General features: G+C 41.2%; 1 protein-coding gene across 1 annotated transcript in view; it reads left to right on the forward strand.

The window, feature by feature from the left end:
* Positions 1-18,842, forward strand: part of LOC128659668 (protein HEG homolog 1) — a 198,375-nt gene that overhangs the window by 152,748 nt on the left and 26,785 nt on the right. The window contains exon 7 of the mRNA XM_053713237.1: positions 7,376-7,504. Coding sequence (XP_053569212.1) covers positions 7,376-7,504 — 129 coding nt within the window. The remainder of the gene's footprint in view (positions 1-7,375; positions 7,505-18,842) is intronic.

The following is an 18,842-nucleotide window of genomic DNA, read 5'->3' on the forward strand; positions in this document are numbered from 1 at the left end:
CTCCATCTAATGTACAACATTCTTTCAACCCCCCATCTGGGGTCTGACCTGCATAAATACTGGGCATATGGCCCTTAATAAAGTTCACTTTGTTTTACCTTGAATGTGGAGCCTGGTCTCATGTTTGAGGGGGGAACGGATTGGGGTTGTGAATTGCTGGTTCCCTATTCAGGACATTGTTCATCTGGTGTTAACCCTTGGTACACTGTTGGTACCGTAACAATTGGTGGCAAGCGACGTGATGAACCTTATCGCCCAGAAGAGCAACTACACAAGCCAGTAACCTCAGGAAGAGGGGGATTATTACAATACTGACTAAGATGGAAGGAGTACCAGGGACTGAAGGAACCAATGGGCCCAGCATATCAGACAGAACCCCCGAAGAAGCAAGCTTTGATCGGGCGGTTAAAATAAGACTGGCACATTATGGCCCCAACCTATCTGCGGAAATTATCGACCGGGTCATAGCCGCTGTGGAGGCCAACCTACTTCGCCAAAGCAGCGTTGCAGCAGCCCAAGTAACAGCAACCCCGTGGAAAAGGGAAAAGAAAATTTTGCAGCTTTTAAAAACTTCCTGGAAACAGAAGGACAGATTGATGGGTACCTTGCGGATTTTGAGAGGCAATGTGCACTACACAAGGTACCCGCAGAGGACTGGGTCACGATATTATCCGGAAAATTATCCGGCCGGGCCAGTGAGGCTTTTCGGGCCATTCCAGATGAGGAAGTCGGGGATTATAATACTCTAAAAGAGGCTCTGCTCTCCAGGTATGCGGTTACACCGGAGGCATACCGGAGGCGGTTCAGAGACACTGTTAAATTAGCTGGAGATTCCTACCTTGAGTGGGCATGTAAGGTGCACCACACAGCAGCTCACTGGATAGCGGGGTGCCAAGCCGTATCTGGGGAAGAGGTGCTGCAGCTATTCCTGTTGGAACATTGCTTTGACAAGTTATCAGCAGGAGTTAGAGAGTGGGTTCGGGACCATAAACCCTCCACCCTGCATGAAGCTGCTCGCCTGGCAGATGAGTATACGGATGCCCGCAAACTGGACACTGCTACCACTAAGCCCCCTGCTAGAGTGGAGTACAGACCCCCAGTCACCCCAGCAGCTGCCAGTTACCAAACCCCGGCGCACTGCTATACCCCACGGCCTCCGGCCACGAACTACCCTCAGAGAGCCCGGTTCAATTCGCGGGGCTACTCACAACCTATTCGGTGCTTTGGATGTAAGCAACTAGGGCACAAAAGACCAGAGTGTCCCCTAAACACAGCGAACCCAGCACAGTCCTGGAGAAGACCCGCCGGCGGAATCCCACGTAACCCTCAGCCTGCGGCCCACTAGGTAGAGGCGCAAGAATGCTGGGGCATCCTACATGAGGCAGACCTTGTGCAAGCTGCCCACTGGAATAACCGGCAACTGGTTAAAGTGAATGGGAAGGAGGTCAGTGGTCTACGGGATACTGGTGCTACCATGACCTTGCTTCAAAAGAACTTGGTGTCTGAGAAACAGCACACTGGAGACACTGTGGCTGTGAGGGTAGCAGGGGGCGCTGTGTTCCGCCTACCTGTTGCTAGGGTACATTTGGATTGGGGAGTGGGCGCTAGACCTGTGAATGTGGGGGTCAAGAAGGACTTACCTGCTGATGTTCTTCTTGGAAATGACTTAGCCCCCATTGTTTCTGCCTATGCTCCCATGGGTCCTGCTGATGTTAACCCTGTGACTACCCGTGCCCAGATTCGTGCAGCAGAGACTGACCCACCTGCTGCTAAGCCCCAGGATGCTGAGCGCAGTAAATCTCTATCTGCTATTGATACGTGGAAGTCCCGTTACAATGCGCTGATGAAGGAGAAGAGTCACGTAGAAGATGAAATGGTCACGTTAAATAATCATGTAACAGTGCTAGCGGGAGAGAAGAGGAGTGCAGAGGAAAAAGCACGTTTAGAACAGGAATCTCTGCTAGACAAGCTGCACCGACAGAGTGCAGAAAACACCAGCTTAAGAGTGGAACATGAAACCTTAAAGACAAACTTAGCGACACTGGAGGAGAAGCTGACGCTGGCTCATAGTGAGGTGCAGCAACTCAAGGGCACCCTATGTCAGTATGAAGGGATTGTGGATACCTATAAAGAGCAGGTACAAAAACCACGTAAAGAAGCCGATGATATTTTGAAGGACTGTTTAGCCCTAGTCTGGGCACTGAGGAAATTGAACCCTTATTTATACGGGCAGGAATTCTCTCTCATAACGGGAATACAGAGGGATTGTCCCGGCAAACTGACATGCCTACCACCTCCTAGTCCGTTCATCCCCAGGTTGACCCGCCAAAGGGTCAAGCCGGGTCTGCCAGAGTGTTCCACAAGGGGGGAGCTATGTGACAGACCCTTCTGTCAGGACTGAAGGAGTTAACTGTGTTCAGCTTTAAGAAGCTAATTTCTAACGACAAGGTTACTAGCCTCAGCTATTGTGTACTGTCATTAAAGTTAGTAATAAACATTCCATTGTTTAATCACCTCCAGAGAGCAGACGCCTAGGTGATAAGAAAAGCCAAGTGTGTGTCTTGTGTTTAAGTTGTTATCAGCTTAAGCAAGGTATTCTTTTGTATCATGTCAAAGGGCGTGTTCCCTCCATCTAATGTACAACATTCTTTCAACCCCCCATCTGGGGTCTGACCTGCATAAATACTGGGGATATGGCCCTTGATAAAGTTCACTTTGTTTTACCTTGAATGTGGAGCCTGGTCTCATGTTTTAGGGGGGAACGGATTGGGGTTGTGAATTGCTGGTTCCCTATTCAGGACATTGTTCCCTGGTGTTAACCCTTGGTACCCTGTTGGTACCGTAACATATGTATATGTGCCATTTATACACATCAGTTATATATGTATATGTGCCATTTATACACATCAGTTATATATGTATATGTGCCATTTATACACATCAGTTATATATGTATATGTGATATTTATACACATCAGTTATATATGTATATGTGATATTTATACACATCAGTTATATATGTATATGTGCCATTTATACACATCAGTTATATATGTATATGTAATATTTATACACATCAGTTATATATGTATATGTGCCATTTATACACATCAGTTATATATGTATATGTGCCATTTATACACATCAGTTATATATGTATATGTGCCATTTATACACATCAGTTATATATGTATATGTGCCATTTATACACATCAGTTATATATGTATATGTGCTATTTATACACATCAGTTATATATGTATATGTGACATTTATACACATCAGTTATATATGTATATGTGACATTTATACACATCAGTTATATATGTATATGTGACATTTATACACACCAGTTATATATGTATATGTGATATTTATACACATCAGTTATATATGTATATGTGCCATTTATACACATCAGTTATATATGTATATGTGACATTTATACACATCAGTTATATATGTATATGTGATATTTATACACATCAGTTATATATGTATATGTGATATTTATACACATCAGTTATATATGTATATGTGCCATTTATACACATCAGTTATGTATGTATATGTGACATTTATACACATCAGCTATATATGTATATGTGATATTTATACACATCAGTTATGTATGTATATGTGCCATTTATGCACATCAGTTATTTATGTATATGTGATATTTATACACATCAGTTATATATGTATATGTGACATTTATACACATCAGTTATGTATGTATATGTGATATTTATACACATCAGTTATATATGTATATGTGATATTTATACACATCAGTTATGTATGTATATGTGATATTTATACACATCAGTTATATATGTATATGTGATATTTATACACATTAGTTATATATGTATATGTGCCATTTATACACATCAGTTATATATGTATATGTGCCATTTATACACATCAGTTATATATGTATATGTGATATTTATACACATCAGTTATATATGTATATGTGACATTTCTACACATCAGTTATATATGTATATGTGATATTTCTACACATCAGTTATATATGTATGTGTGCCATGTATACACATCAGTTATATATGTTTATGTGATATTTATACACATCAGTTATATATGTATATGTGATTTTTATACATATCAGTTATATATGTATATGTGATATTTATACACATCAGTTATATATGTATATGTGATATTTATACACATCAGTTATATATGTATATGTGATATTTATACACATCAGTTATATATGTATATGTGATATTTATACACAGCAGTTATGTATGTATATGTGATATTTATACACATCAGTTATATATGTATATGTGACATTTATACACATCAGTTATGTATGTATATGTGATATTTATACACATCAGTTATATATGTATATGTGATATTTATACACATCAGTTATGTATGTATATGTGATATTTATACACATCAGTTATATATGTATATGTGACATTTATACACATTAGTTATATATGTATATGTGATATTTATACACATCAGTTATATATGTATATGTGATATTTATACACATCAGTTATATATGTATATGTGATATTTATACACATCAGTTATATATGTATATGTGATATTTATACACATCAGTTATATATGTATATGTGATATTTATACACAGCAGTTATGTATGTATATGTGATATTTATACACATCAGTTATATATGTATATGTGACATTTATACACATCAGTTATGTATGTATATGTGATATTTATACACATCAGTTATATATGTATATGTGATATTTATACACATCAGTTATGTATGTATATGTGATATTTATACACATCAGTTATATATGTATATGTGACATTTATACACATTAGTTATATATGTATATGTGATATTTATACACATCAGTTATATATGTATATGTGATATTTATACACATCAGTTATATATGTATATGTGATATTTATACACATCAGTTATATATGTATATGTGATATTTATACACATCAGTTATATATGTATATGTGATATTTATACACATCAGTTATGTATGTATATGTGATATTTATACACATCAGTTATATATGTATATGTGATATTTATACATATCAGTTATATATCTATATGTGATATTTATACACATCAGTTATATATGTATATGTGATATTTATACACATCAGTTATATATGTATATGTGATATTTATACACATCAGTTATATATGTATATGTGATATTTATACACATCAGTTATATATGTATATGTGATATTTATACACATCAGTTATATATGCATATGTGATATTTATACACATCAGTTATGTATGTATATGTGATATTTATACACATCAGTTATATATGTATATGTGATATTTATACACATTAGTTATATATGTATATGTGATATTTATACACATCAGTTATGTATGTATATGTGATATTTATACACATCAGTTATATATGTATATGTGACATTTATACACATCAGTTATATATGTATATGTGATATTTATACACATCAGTTATATATGTATATGTGATATTTATACACATCAGTTATGTATGTATATGTGATATTTATACACATCAGTTATATATGTATATGTGATATTTATACACATCAGTTATATATGTATATGTGACATTTATACACATCAGTTATATATGTATATGTGATATTTATACACATCAGTTATATATGTATATGTGATATTTATACACATCAGTTATATATGTATATGTGCCATTTATACACATCAGTTATGTATGTATATGTGACATTTATACACATCAGTTATGTATGTATATGTGACATTTATACACATCAGTTATATATGTATATGTGACATTTATACACATCAGTTATATATGTATATGTGATATTTATACACATCAGTTATATATGTATATGTGATATTTATACACATCAGTTATATATGTATATGTGATATTTATACACATCAGTTATATATGTATATGTGATATTTATACACATATGTTATATATGTATATGTGATATTTATACACATCAGTTATATATGTATATGTGATATTTATACACATCAGTTATATATGTATATGTGCCATTTATACACATCAGTTATATATGTATATGTGATATTTATACACATCAGTTATATATGTATATGTGATATTTATACACATCAGTTATATATGTATATGTGATATTTATACACATCAGTTATATTTGTATATGTGACATTTATACACATCAGTTATGTATGTATATGTGACATTTATACACATCAGTTATATATGTATATGTGACATTTATACACATCAGTTATGTATGTATATGTGATATTTATACACATCAGTTATATATGTATATGTGATATTTATACACATCAGCTATATATGTATATGTGATATTTATACACAGCAGTTATGTATGTATATGTGATATTTATACACATCAGTTATATATGTATATGTGACATTTATACATATCAGTTATATATGTATATGTGATATTTATACACATCAGCTATATATGTATATGTGATATTTATACACATCAGTTATGTATGTATATGTGACATTTATACACATCAGTTATATATGTATATGTGACATTTATACACATCAGTTATGTATGTATATGTGATATTTATACACATCAGTTATATATGTATATGTGATATTTATACACATCAGCTATATATGTATATGTGATATTTATACACAGCAGTTATGTATGTATATGTGATATTTATACACATCAGTTATATATGTATATGTGACATTTATACATATCAGTTATATATGTATATGTGATATTTATACACATCAGCTATATATGTATATGTGATATTTATACACATCAGTTATATATGTATATGTGCCATTTATACACATCAGTTATATATGTATATGTGATATTTATACACATCAGTTATATATGTATATGTGATATTTATACACATCAGTTATATATGTATATGTGCCATTTATACACATCAGTTATATATGTATATGTGATATTTATACACATCAGTTATATATGTATATGTGATATTTATACACATCAGTTATATATGTATATGTGATATTTATACACATCAGATATATATGTATATGTGATATTTATACACATCAGTTATATATGTATATGTGATATTTATACACATCAGTTATATATGTATATGTGACATTTATACACATCAGTTATATATTTATATGTGACATTTATACACATCAGTTATGTAACAAGAATGACTGATCTTAGTAACTCTCTTCCCTGCCCTCCATCTTTTTTTATCTCTCTTCCTCTCCCCCATCTTTCCATATCTACCTGCTCTCTCCCTATCTATTTATCTTTCTATCTCCTTACCCTCATTCCATTTCTCTCCCCCTACTTCTCTCTTTCTTCTACTCTTTAGGTCTCAGCCTTTGTGACTTTGATCTCTGTGACTCCGCCTCTAGCGCTTGCCTGTGCCAGGATGGTCTAGTGACGTGTGTTTGCAGTGCAGGATACTATAAGTTCCATGCTACTGATTTCTCCTGTAGAGGTGAGTAGAGCTCTTATCCTTTACAGTCAGAAGCTATAGATCCAGGGACAGCTCATACTTACCATGAGACAGGGCTTTGTCCCCATGTGATGCTAACAGGCCAGAGTCCAGCTTTAATTGTGAACAAAGAATACCCAATTAATAATAAGGAACAAGTATCACTAAACACACACTCTGGCCTCTAGTTATCAACGTGTCTACTTGCCTGCCTTCGCCGGCCCCAATACGCCCGCCTAAGCTCGCCTCACATCGCCGCCGTGGACCTGAATATGCTCGCTTATTAAAAAGCTGTCCAAAAGCCGTGCACCAAGTATGGTGCGATGAGCAGCGGACTGTGATAGTTATCACTCATTTGATCTCGCTGCTCTTCGGCTTTTCTACAGCTTTATTAATACCTCTGTCACTAAGCACTCACACTATACTATACTGTTCTACCCCCTATACCGGCGCCCCCGGAGCCCCCACAACTAAATAAAGTTATTACCCCCTAAACCGCCGCTCCCGGACCCTGCTGCAACTATAATAAATGTATTAACCCCTAAACCGCCGCTCCCGGATCCCGCCTCCACCTACATAATACCTATTAACACCTATCCTGCCCCCCCCCTATACCGCAGCAACCTATAATAAAATTATTAACGCCTAAACCTAAGTCTAACACTAACCCTAACACCCCCTAACTTAAATATTAATTAAATAAATCTAAATAAATATTACTCTTATTAAATTAGTTATTCCTATTTAAAACTACATACTTACCTATAAAATAAACCCTAAGATAGCTACAATATTACTAATAATTATATTGTAGCTATTTTAGGATTTATTTTTATTTTACAGGCAAATTTCAATTTATTTTAACTAGGCACAATAGTTATTAAATAGTTATTAACTATTTAATAGCTACCTAGATAAAATAAAGACGAATTTACCTGTAAAATAAAAACTAACCTAAGTTAAAATTACACCTAACACTACACTATCATTAACTAAATTATTCCTATTTAAAAATAAATACTTACCTGTAAAATAAACCCTAAGATAGCTACAATGTAATTAATAATTACATTAATAATAGCTATTTTAGGATTTATATTTATTTTACAGGTAACTTTGTATTAATTTTAACTAGGTAGAATAGTTATTAAATAGTTATTAACTATTTAATAACTACCTAGCTAAAAGAAATACAAAATTACCTGTAAAATAAATCCTAACCTAAGTTACAATTAAACCTAACACTAAACTATCATTAAATATATTAAATTAACTACAAATACCTACAATTAAATACAATTAAATAAACTAACTAAAGTACAAAAAATTAAAAAAAATAAGTTACAAAAAATAAAAAAATATTACAAGATTTTTAAGCTAATTACACCTAATCTAAGCCCCCTAATAAAATAACAAAGCCCCCCAAAATAAAAAAATGCCCTACCCTATTCTAAATTACAAAAGTTAACAGCTCTATTACCTTACCAGCCCTTAAAATGGCCTTTTGCGGGGCATGCCCCAAAGTAATCAGCTCTTTTGCATGTTCAAAAAAATACAACCCCCCCAACATTAAAACCCACCACCCACATACCCCTACTCTAACCCAAACCCCCCTTAAATAAACCTAACACTAACCCCCTGAAGATCATCCTACTTTTAGCCGTCTTCAGCCAGCCGACCACCGATGGAACAGAAGAGGACATCCGCACAGACAGCCCTGGGGTTATATGGCACAAACAGCCCTGGGGTTATATGGCACAGACAGCCCTGGGGTTATATGGCACAGACAGCCCTGGTGTTATATGGCACAGACAGCCCTGGGGTTATATGGCACAGACAGCCCTGGGGTTATATGGCACAGACAGCCCTGGGGTTATATGGCACAGACAGCCCTGGTGTTATATGGCACAGACAGTCCTGGTGTTATATGGCACAGACAGCCCTGGTGTTATATGGCACAGACAGCCCTAGTGTTATATGGCACAGACAGCCCTGGGGTTATATGGCACAGACAGCCCTGGAGTTATATGGCACAGACAGCCCTGGTGTTATATGGCACAGACAGCCCTGGTGTTATATGGCACAGACAGCCCTGGTGTTATATGGCACAGAAAGCCCTGGTGTTATATGGCACAGACAGCCCTGGTGTTATATGGCACAGACAACCCTGGTGTTATATGGCACAGACAGCCTTGGTGTTATATGGCACAGACAGCCCTGGGGTTATATGGCACAGACAGCCCTGGTGTTATATGGCACAGACAGCCCTGGTGTTATATGGCACAGACAGCCCTGGTGTTATATGGCACAGACAGCCCTGGTGTAGTATGGCACAAACAGCCCTGGTGTTATATGGCACAGACAGCCCTGGTGTTATATGGCACAGACAGCCCTGGTGTTATATGGCACAGACAGCCCTGGTGTTATATGGCACAGACAGCCCTGGTGTTATATGGCACAGACAGCCCTGGTGTTATATGGCACAGACAGCCCTGGTGTTATATGGCACAGACAGCCCTAGTGTTATATGGCACAGGCAGCCCTGGTGTTATATGGCACAGACAGCCCTGGTGTTATATGGCACAGACAGCCCTGGTGTTATATGGCACAGACAGCCCTGGTGTTATATGGCACAGACAGCCCTGGGGTTATATGGCACAGACAGCCCTGGGGTTATATGGCACAGGCAGCCCTGGTGTTATATGGCACAGACAGCCCTGGTGTAGTATGACACAAACAGCCCTGGCGTTATATGGCACAGACAGCCCTGGCGTTATATGGCACAGACAGCCCTGGGGTTATATGGCACAGACAGCCTTGGGGTTATATGGCACAGACAGCCTTGGGGTTATATGGCACAGACAGCCTTGGGGTTATATGGCACAGACAGCCCTGGGGTTATATGGCACAGACAGCCCTGGGGTTATATGGCATATACAGCCTTGGGGTTATATGGCACAGACAGCCCTGGTGTTATATGGCACAGACAGCCCTGGTGTTATATGGCACAGACAGCCCTGGTGTTATATGGCACAGACAGCCTTGGTGTTATATAGCACAGACAGCCTTGGTGTTATATGGCACAGACAGCCCTGGTGTTACATGGCACAGACAGCCCTGGTGTTATATGGCACAGACAGCCCTGGGGTTATATGGCACAGACAGCCCTGGGCTTATATGGCACAGACAGCCCTGGTGTTATATGGCTTAGACAGCCCTGGTGTTATATGGCACAGACAGCCCTGGTGTTATATTGCACAGACAGCCCTGGTGTAGTATGGCACAAACAGCCCTGGTGTTATATGGCACAGACAGCCCTGGGGTTATATGGCACAGACAGCCCTGGTGTTATATGGCACAGACAGCCCTTGGGTTATATGGCACAGACAGCCCTAGTGTTATATGGCACAGACAGCCCTGGTGTTATATGGCACAGACAGCCCTGGTGTTATATGGCACAGACAGCCCTGGTGTTATATGGCACAGACAGCCTTGGTGTTATATAGCACAGACAGCCCTGGTGTTATATGGCATAGACAGCCCTAGTGTTATATGGCACAGACAGCCCTGGTGTTATATTGCACAGACAGCCCTGGTGTAGTATGGCACAAACAGCCCTGGTGTTATATGGCACAGACAGCCCTGGGGTTATATGGCACAGACAGCCCTGGTGTTATATGGCACAGACAGCCCTGGTGTTATATGGCACAGACAGCCCTGGTGTTATATGGCACAGACAGCCCTGGTGTTATATTGCACAGACAGCCCTGGTGTTATATGGCACAGACAGCCCTGGTGTTATATGGCACAGAAAGCCCTGGTGTTATATGGCACAGACAGCCCTGGGGTTATATGGCACAGACAGCCCTGGGGTTATATGGCACAGACAGCCCTGGTGTTATATGGCTTAGACAGCCCTGGTGTTATATGGCACAGACAGCCCTGGTGTTATATTGCACAGACAGCCCTGGTGTAGTATGGCACAAACAGCCCTGGTGTTATATGGCACAGACAGCCCTGGGGTTATATGGCACAGACAGCCCTGGTGTTATATGGCACAGAAAGCCCTTGGGTTATATGGCACAGACAGCCCTAGTGTTATATGGCACAGACAGCCCTGGTGTTATATGGCACAGACAGCCCTGGTGTTATATGGCACAGACAGCCCTGGTGTTATATGGCACAGACAGCCTTGGTGTTATATAGCACAGACAGCCCTGGTGTTATATGGCATAGACAGCCCTAGTGTTATATGGCACAGACAGCCCTGGTGTTATATTGCACAGACAGCCCTGGTGTAGTATGGCACAAACAGCCCTGGTGTTATATGGCACAGACAGCCCTGGGGTTATATGGCACAGACAGCCCTGGTGTTATATGGCACAGACAGCCCTGGTGTTATATGACACAGACAGCCCTGGTGTTATATGGCACAGACAGCCCTGGTGTTATATTGCACAGACAGCCCTGGTGTTATATGGCACAGACAGCCCTGGTGTTATATGGCACAGAAAGCCCTTGTGTTATATGGCACAGTCAGCCCTGGTGTTATATGGCACATACAGCCCTGGTGTTATATGGCACAGACAGCCCTGGTGTTATATGGCACAGACAGCCCTGGTGTTATATGGCACAGACAGCCCTGGTGTTATATGGCGCAGACAACCCTGGTGTTATATGGCGCAGACAGCCCTGGTGTTATATGGCACAGACAGCCCTGGTGTTATATGGCACAGACAGCCCTGGTGTTATATGGCACAGACAGCCCTGGTGTTATATGGCAGAGACAGCCCTGGTGTTATATGGCACAGACAGCCCTGGTGTTATATGGCACAGACAGCCCTGGGGTTATATGGCACAGACAGCCCTGGGGTTATATGGCACAGACAGCCCTGGTGTTATATGGCACAGACAGCCCTGGGGTTATATGGCACAGACAGCCCTGGGGTTATATGGCACAGACAGCCCTGGGGTTATATGGCACAGACAGCCCTGGGGTTATATGGCACAGACAGCCCTGGTGTTATATGACACAGACAGCCCTGGGGTTATATGGCACAGACAGCCCTGGTGTTATATGGCACAGACAGCCCTGGTGTTATATGGCACAGAAAGCCCTGGTGTTATATGGCACAGACAGCCCTGGTGTTATATGGCACAGACAACCCTGGTGTTATATGGCACAGACAGCCTTGGTGTTATATGGCACAGACAGCCCTGGGGTTATATGGCACAGACAGCCCTGGTGTTATATGGCACAGACAGCCCTGGTGTTATATGGCACAGACAGCCCTGGTGTTATATGGCACAGACAGCCCTGGTGTTATATGGCACAGACAGCCCTGGTGTAGTATGGCACAAACAGCCCTGGTGTTATATGGCACAGACAGCCCTGGGGTTATATGGCACAGACAGCCCTGGTTTTATATGGCACAGACAGCCCTGGTGTTATATGGCACAGACAGCCCTGGTGTAGTATGGCACAAACAGCCCTGGTGTTATATGGCACAGACAGCCCTGGGGTTATATGGCACAGACAGCCCTGGTGTTATATGGCACAGACAGCCCTGGTGTTATATGGCACAGACAGCCCTTGTGTTATATGGCACAAACAGCCCTGGTGCTATATGGCACAGACAGCCCTGGTGTAGTATGGCACAAACAGCCCTGGTGTTATATGGCACAGACAGCCCTGGGGTTATATGGCACAGACAGCCCTGGTGTTATATGGCACAGACAGCCCTTGGGTTATATGGCACAGACAGCCCTGGTTTTATATGGCACAGACAGCCCTGGTGTTATATGGCACAGACAGCCCTGGTGTTATATGGCACAGACAGCCCTGGTGTTATATGGCACAGACAGCCTTGGTGTTATATAGCACAGACAGCCCTGGTGTTATATGGCATAGACAGCCCTGGTGTTATATGGCACAGACAGCCCTGGTTTTATATGGCACAGACAGCCCTGGTGTTATATGGCACAGACCGCCCTGGTGTTATATGGCACAGACAGCCCTGGTGTTATATGGCACAGACAGCCTTGGTGTTATATAGCACAGACAGCCTTGGTGTTATATGGCACAGACAGCCCTGGTGTTACATGGCACAGACAGCCCTGGTGTTATATGGCACAGACAGCCCTGGGGTTATATGGCACAGACAGCCCTGGGGTTATATGGCACAGACAGCCCTGGTGTTATATGGCATAGACAGCCCTGGTGTTATATGGCACAGACCGCCCTGGTGTTATATTGCACAAACAGCCCTGGTGTAGTATGGCACAAACAGCCCTGGTGTTATATGGCCCAGACAGCCCTGGGGTTATATGGCACAGACAGCCCTGGTGTTATATGGCACAGACAGCCCTGGTGTTATATGGCACAGACAGCCCTGGTGTTATATGGCACAGACAGCCCTGGTGTTATATGGCACAGACAGCCCTGGTGTTATATGGCACAGACATCCCTGGTGTTATATGGCACAGACAGCCTTGGTGTTATATAGCACAGACAGCCCTGGTGTTATATGGCATAGACAGCCCTGGTGTTATATGGCACAGACAGCCCTGGTGTTATATTGCACAGACAGCCCTGGTGTAGTATGGCACAAACAGCCCTGGTGTTATATGGCACAGACAGCCCTGGTGTTATATGGCACAGACAGCCTTGGTGTTATATGGCACAGACAGCCTTGGTGTTATATGGCACAGACAGCCCTGGTGTTATATGGCATAGACAGCCCTGGTGTTATATGGCACAGACAGCCCTGGTGTTATATGGCACAGACAGCCCTGGTGTTATATGGCACAGACAGCCCTGGTGTTATATGGCACAGACCGCCCTGGTGTTATATGGCACAGACAGCCCTGGTGTTATATGGCACAGACCGCCCTGGTGTTATATGGCACAGACAGCCCTGGTGTTATATGGCACAGACAGCCTTGGTGTTATATAGCACAGACAGCCTTGGTGTTATATGGCACAGACAGCCCTGGTGTTACATGGCACAGACAGCCCTGGTGTTATATGGCACAGACAGCCCTGGGGTTATATGGCACAGACAGCCCTGGGGTTATATGGCACAGACAGCCCTGGTGTTATATGGCATAGACAGCCCTGGTGTTATATGGCACAGACAGCCCTGGTGTTATATTGCACAGACAGCCCTGGTGTAGTATGGCACAAACAGCCCTGGTGTTATATGGCACAGACAGCCCTGGGGTTATATGGCACAGACAGCCCTGGTGTTATATGGCACAGACAGCCCTGGTGTTATATGGCACAGACAGCCCTAGTGTTATATGGCACAGACAGCCCTGGTGTTATATGGCACAGACAGCCCTGGGGTTATATGGCACAGACAGTCCTGGGGTTATATGGCACAGACAGTCCTGGTGTTATATGGCACAGACAGCCCTAGTGTTATATGGCACAGACAGTCCTGGTGTTATATGGCACAGACAGCCCTGGTGTTATATGGCACAGACAGCCTTGGTGTTATATGGCACAGACAGTCCTGGTGTTATATGGCACAGACAGCCCTGGGGTTATATGGCACAGACAGCCCTGGGGTTATATGGCACAGACAGTCCTGGGGTTATATGGCACAGACAGTCCTGGTGTTATATGGCACAAACAGCCCTAGTGTTATATGGCACAGACAGTCCTGGTGTTATATGGCACAGACAGCCCTGGTGTTATATGGCGCAAACAGCCCTGGGGTTATATGGCACAGACAGCCCTAGTGTTATATGGCACAGACAGCCCTAGTGTTATATGGCAAAGACAGTCCTGGTGTTATATGGCACAGACAGCCCTGGGGTTATATGGCACAGACAGCCCTGGGGTTATATGGCACAAACAGCCCTGGTGTTATATGGCACAGACAGCCCTGGGGTTATATGGCACAGACAGCCTTGGGGTTATATGGCACAGACAGCCCTGGGGTTATAAAGCACAGACAGCCCTGGGGTTATATGGCACAAAGAGCCCTGCTGTTATTATAAACCTGGAGAGAATTGCAATAGCACTACACATATAGTGGGGGTTTGCTCAATTTGAATTATTTAAGTTATATTTTCTGAGCTAGACTGCTTGTGCAAAAAAACTAATTGCAAAGTTTAAGTGAAGAAAATTTCCCAGAAAGGGAATTCTAGACTGGAAAGAATGCACTTATATAGCACTTCTGTGACCCTTTAGTTAGAAAACATCATATTTAAAAAAGCAGGGGGATCGGAGTGGGTAAAAAATAAAACAACTTTTGTTGTAATATACATTAAATAAATTACTTGTGTGTTAATTAAAAACACAAAGAGATTTGAGATTCTATAAATTCAAAACCTATTAGGGTATTGATTATATTATTGTGCAGAAAAAATCAACACTGTTGTGTATGGGGTGGAAGTTATATCTCACTACAGAGTAGAATCTATTAAATAACACTTCAGTGGAGTTAACTGTGGCATTCTATTAATACACCTATAGGTTGCTATGTAAATCATTTTCTTGTTCTTTATCCACTATTAAGGCAGATTTGTCACGTTATCGTGAATATGTTTATAGACCTGCGAAATACAGCAAGTAATACAGAATGCAGTGTCCTTTACTGACAGATGTACAGGTTCACATGTGTGACACCTATGGCTATGATTACGGCTGAGTGCCAAAACATGTAATCCGTTGGTGTCATGCTCACATACCCAGGCTTTTGTCCAGCTCTGTTGCTAGCCTTGTTTGGCATTTTAACGTTTGTTAAATAAATTTGAACTTTTATTTCTACACTCTACGTTGGATCCTTGTCTTTTTGAATTTCTACTGATATCGCACCAGCTGTGGATCCACTAGTCCCTACACTAGGAGTTGTAATCCCGGGTGAAGACAGAGCCCCGCCCCCCGAACGGAGACCCAGGATACGTCACGTCTGACGTCTACACTGATGAATTGGAGGAGCGAGCTGTTCTGAGGCTTCTGTAGCCTGCGCCGGATGTTTGGAGCGAGACGCTCACCGATGTAACTTCGGTCTGTATTTACACAGGTCCCCGGCAAGCTCAGACGTTGTCCTTGGATGGCCAGCAGTTGATATTCCAGGGGGGGAGTGCGGCCAACTTGGGTAAGTCCCGGGAACAACACTCTGCTAAAGTTATTTGCTATACATGAACTGGATGATATTTAGGAGTGACAACTACCCTTTTCCTCTTTGCTATGAATTTTATAGTACAGACTATAAAGATCAGTGGGTCTCTGAATGGAATGCCCACAATAGTACATATAACCCAGTACATAAGTGTGAGTACTGAAACAGATATGCACAAAAGAGGAAGGGACAATATCTGAGTACCTGTTATACTTCATTTAGTCTAATATATAAACCTAACATCAGTATAGCACATGTAAACACACATGTCTTAAATAAGAAAAAATGAAAAATATTCCTGCTCTGACTGAACAATACATATGCATCATACTATATCAGGTACACTGTCCTAACTAATCAGATTCCATCTTACAGTGCAGGCTATAAAGATCAGTAGGTCTTTGAATGGATGGTTCACAAAGAGCTCATATATTTTAGTATGCAAGTGGTACATCTAATGCGAGTTCTGGAATACACATGCACGAAATATGATGAGATAATAAATATTGATCACTAGATAGGATCACTAAGGATGTAGGAGTCACAAAGGACGTATCTCTATATGTAGGGGTTAATGAATAAATCCGGAGGGACATATATAATTAATACCAGGAAAGTCCAGTAATAGAATATGTCTGGCTTAACTCTCAATTATTCAGGGTTGTTAACTATCCTGAAATTAAGATAACCTACAGTCCAATGTATATTTCAGTACCCGCATTATTGTTCTCTGCCGTTAATATCTGTCAAGATCCATTTGCATACTGGACTATAAGTAGCTTCCTACCTGACACGATATAATATCTGTACAATTGGCGGTGAATTTATCTGGAGTGCCTATACTGTGTTTCAATGAAGGAACCATCTGATCACTATATATGATCATATCGTAACCACATTATGGATAAGACAGGCACCAGTGTCCAAGATGTTTATTTACATTGCGTCTGAGATCATACTTCGATTGGTTAGTCACACCACACACCTCTTACGTATTTAGCCCAATCGCACACATTCAACTTCAATGACGTCACCAACGCTCTGTGATTGGTTACTCTCGCTGTGTGACTTACACACACCCCTTTTCTGATTTGCTGGTTTGGCTTTAAAAGAGAAGGCACGACGGACGTTCGGCGCCTTTGACAAAGCAGTAGGCGAAACGCGCGTCAGGCGTTCGCTCTGCTTCTCTGCATGTTTAAATTTCAATAATAGACTTAATAATCGTTGTTGGCCGTTATCGGCACTTTAGCTTAAAATTTTTGTGGGTAATGAGTGGGGTATATTACATTGATGGACACATGTTCAATCATTTTTGATAGAATATAATGATAGAATGTAATGGGCAGTAACTACTATCTAATAGCTTAAGAGCTGAATTGCGACATAGTGCGGGACATTGACAAACGTTGGTCCCGGTGTCCATTACTGACTTGACTCACTGGCCTCTAGTTATCAACGTGTCTACTTACCTGCCATCGCCAGCCCAAATACACCCACCTAAACTCGCCTACCATCGCCGCTGCGGACCTGAATAATCTCGCCAAAGTTATCAATAAATCTGTCAAAAATCCACACACCAAGTACGGGGCGATGAGCAGCGGACTGTGATAGTTATCACTCATCTGATCTTGCTGCTCTTCGGCTTTTTGACAGCTTTATTGACAAGCTGTCACTAAGCACCCACACTAAACTACACTGTTCTACCCCCTATACCGGCGCCCCCGGAGCTCCCTGCAACTAAATAAAGTTATTAACCCCTAAACCGCTGCTCCCGGACACCGCCGCAACTATAATAAATGTATTAACCCCTAGACCGCCCCTCCCGGAGCCCACCACCACCTACATTATACCTAGTAACCCCTATCCTGCCCCCCTATACCGCCGCCACCTATAATAAATTTATTAACCCCTATCCTGCCGATCCCGGATCCCGTCGCAACTAAATAAATTGTTTAACCCCTAAATTGCCGCTCCCGGACCCCACCACCACTATAATAAACTTATTAACCCCTAAACCGCCGCTCCCGGACCCCTCCGCCACCTACATAATACCTATTAACCCCTATTCTGCCCCCCTACACTGCCGCCACCTATAATACATTTATTAACCCCTATCCTGCCCCCCCACACCGCCGCCACTATAATAAAATTATTAACCCCCTAAACCTAAATCTAACCCTAACACCCCCCTAACTTAAATATTAATT

This window comes from Bombina bombina, chromosome 5, assembly GCF_027579735.1.
Source record: "Bombina bombina isolate aBomBom1 chromosome 5, aBomBom1.pri, whole genome shotgun sequence".
NCBI classification, from domain to species: Eukaryota; Metazoa; Chordata; class Amphibia; order Anura; family Bombinatoridae; genus Bombina; species Bombina bombina.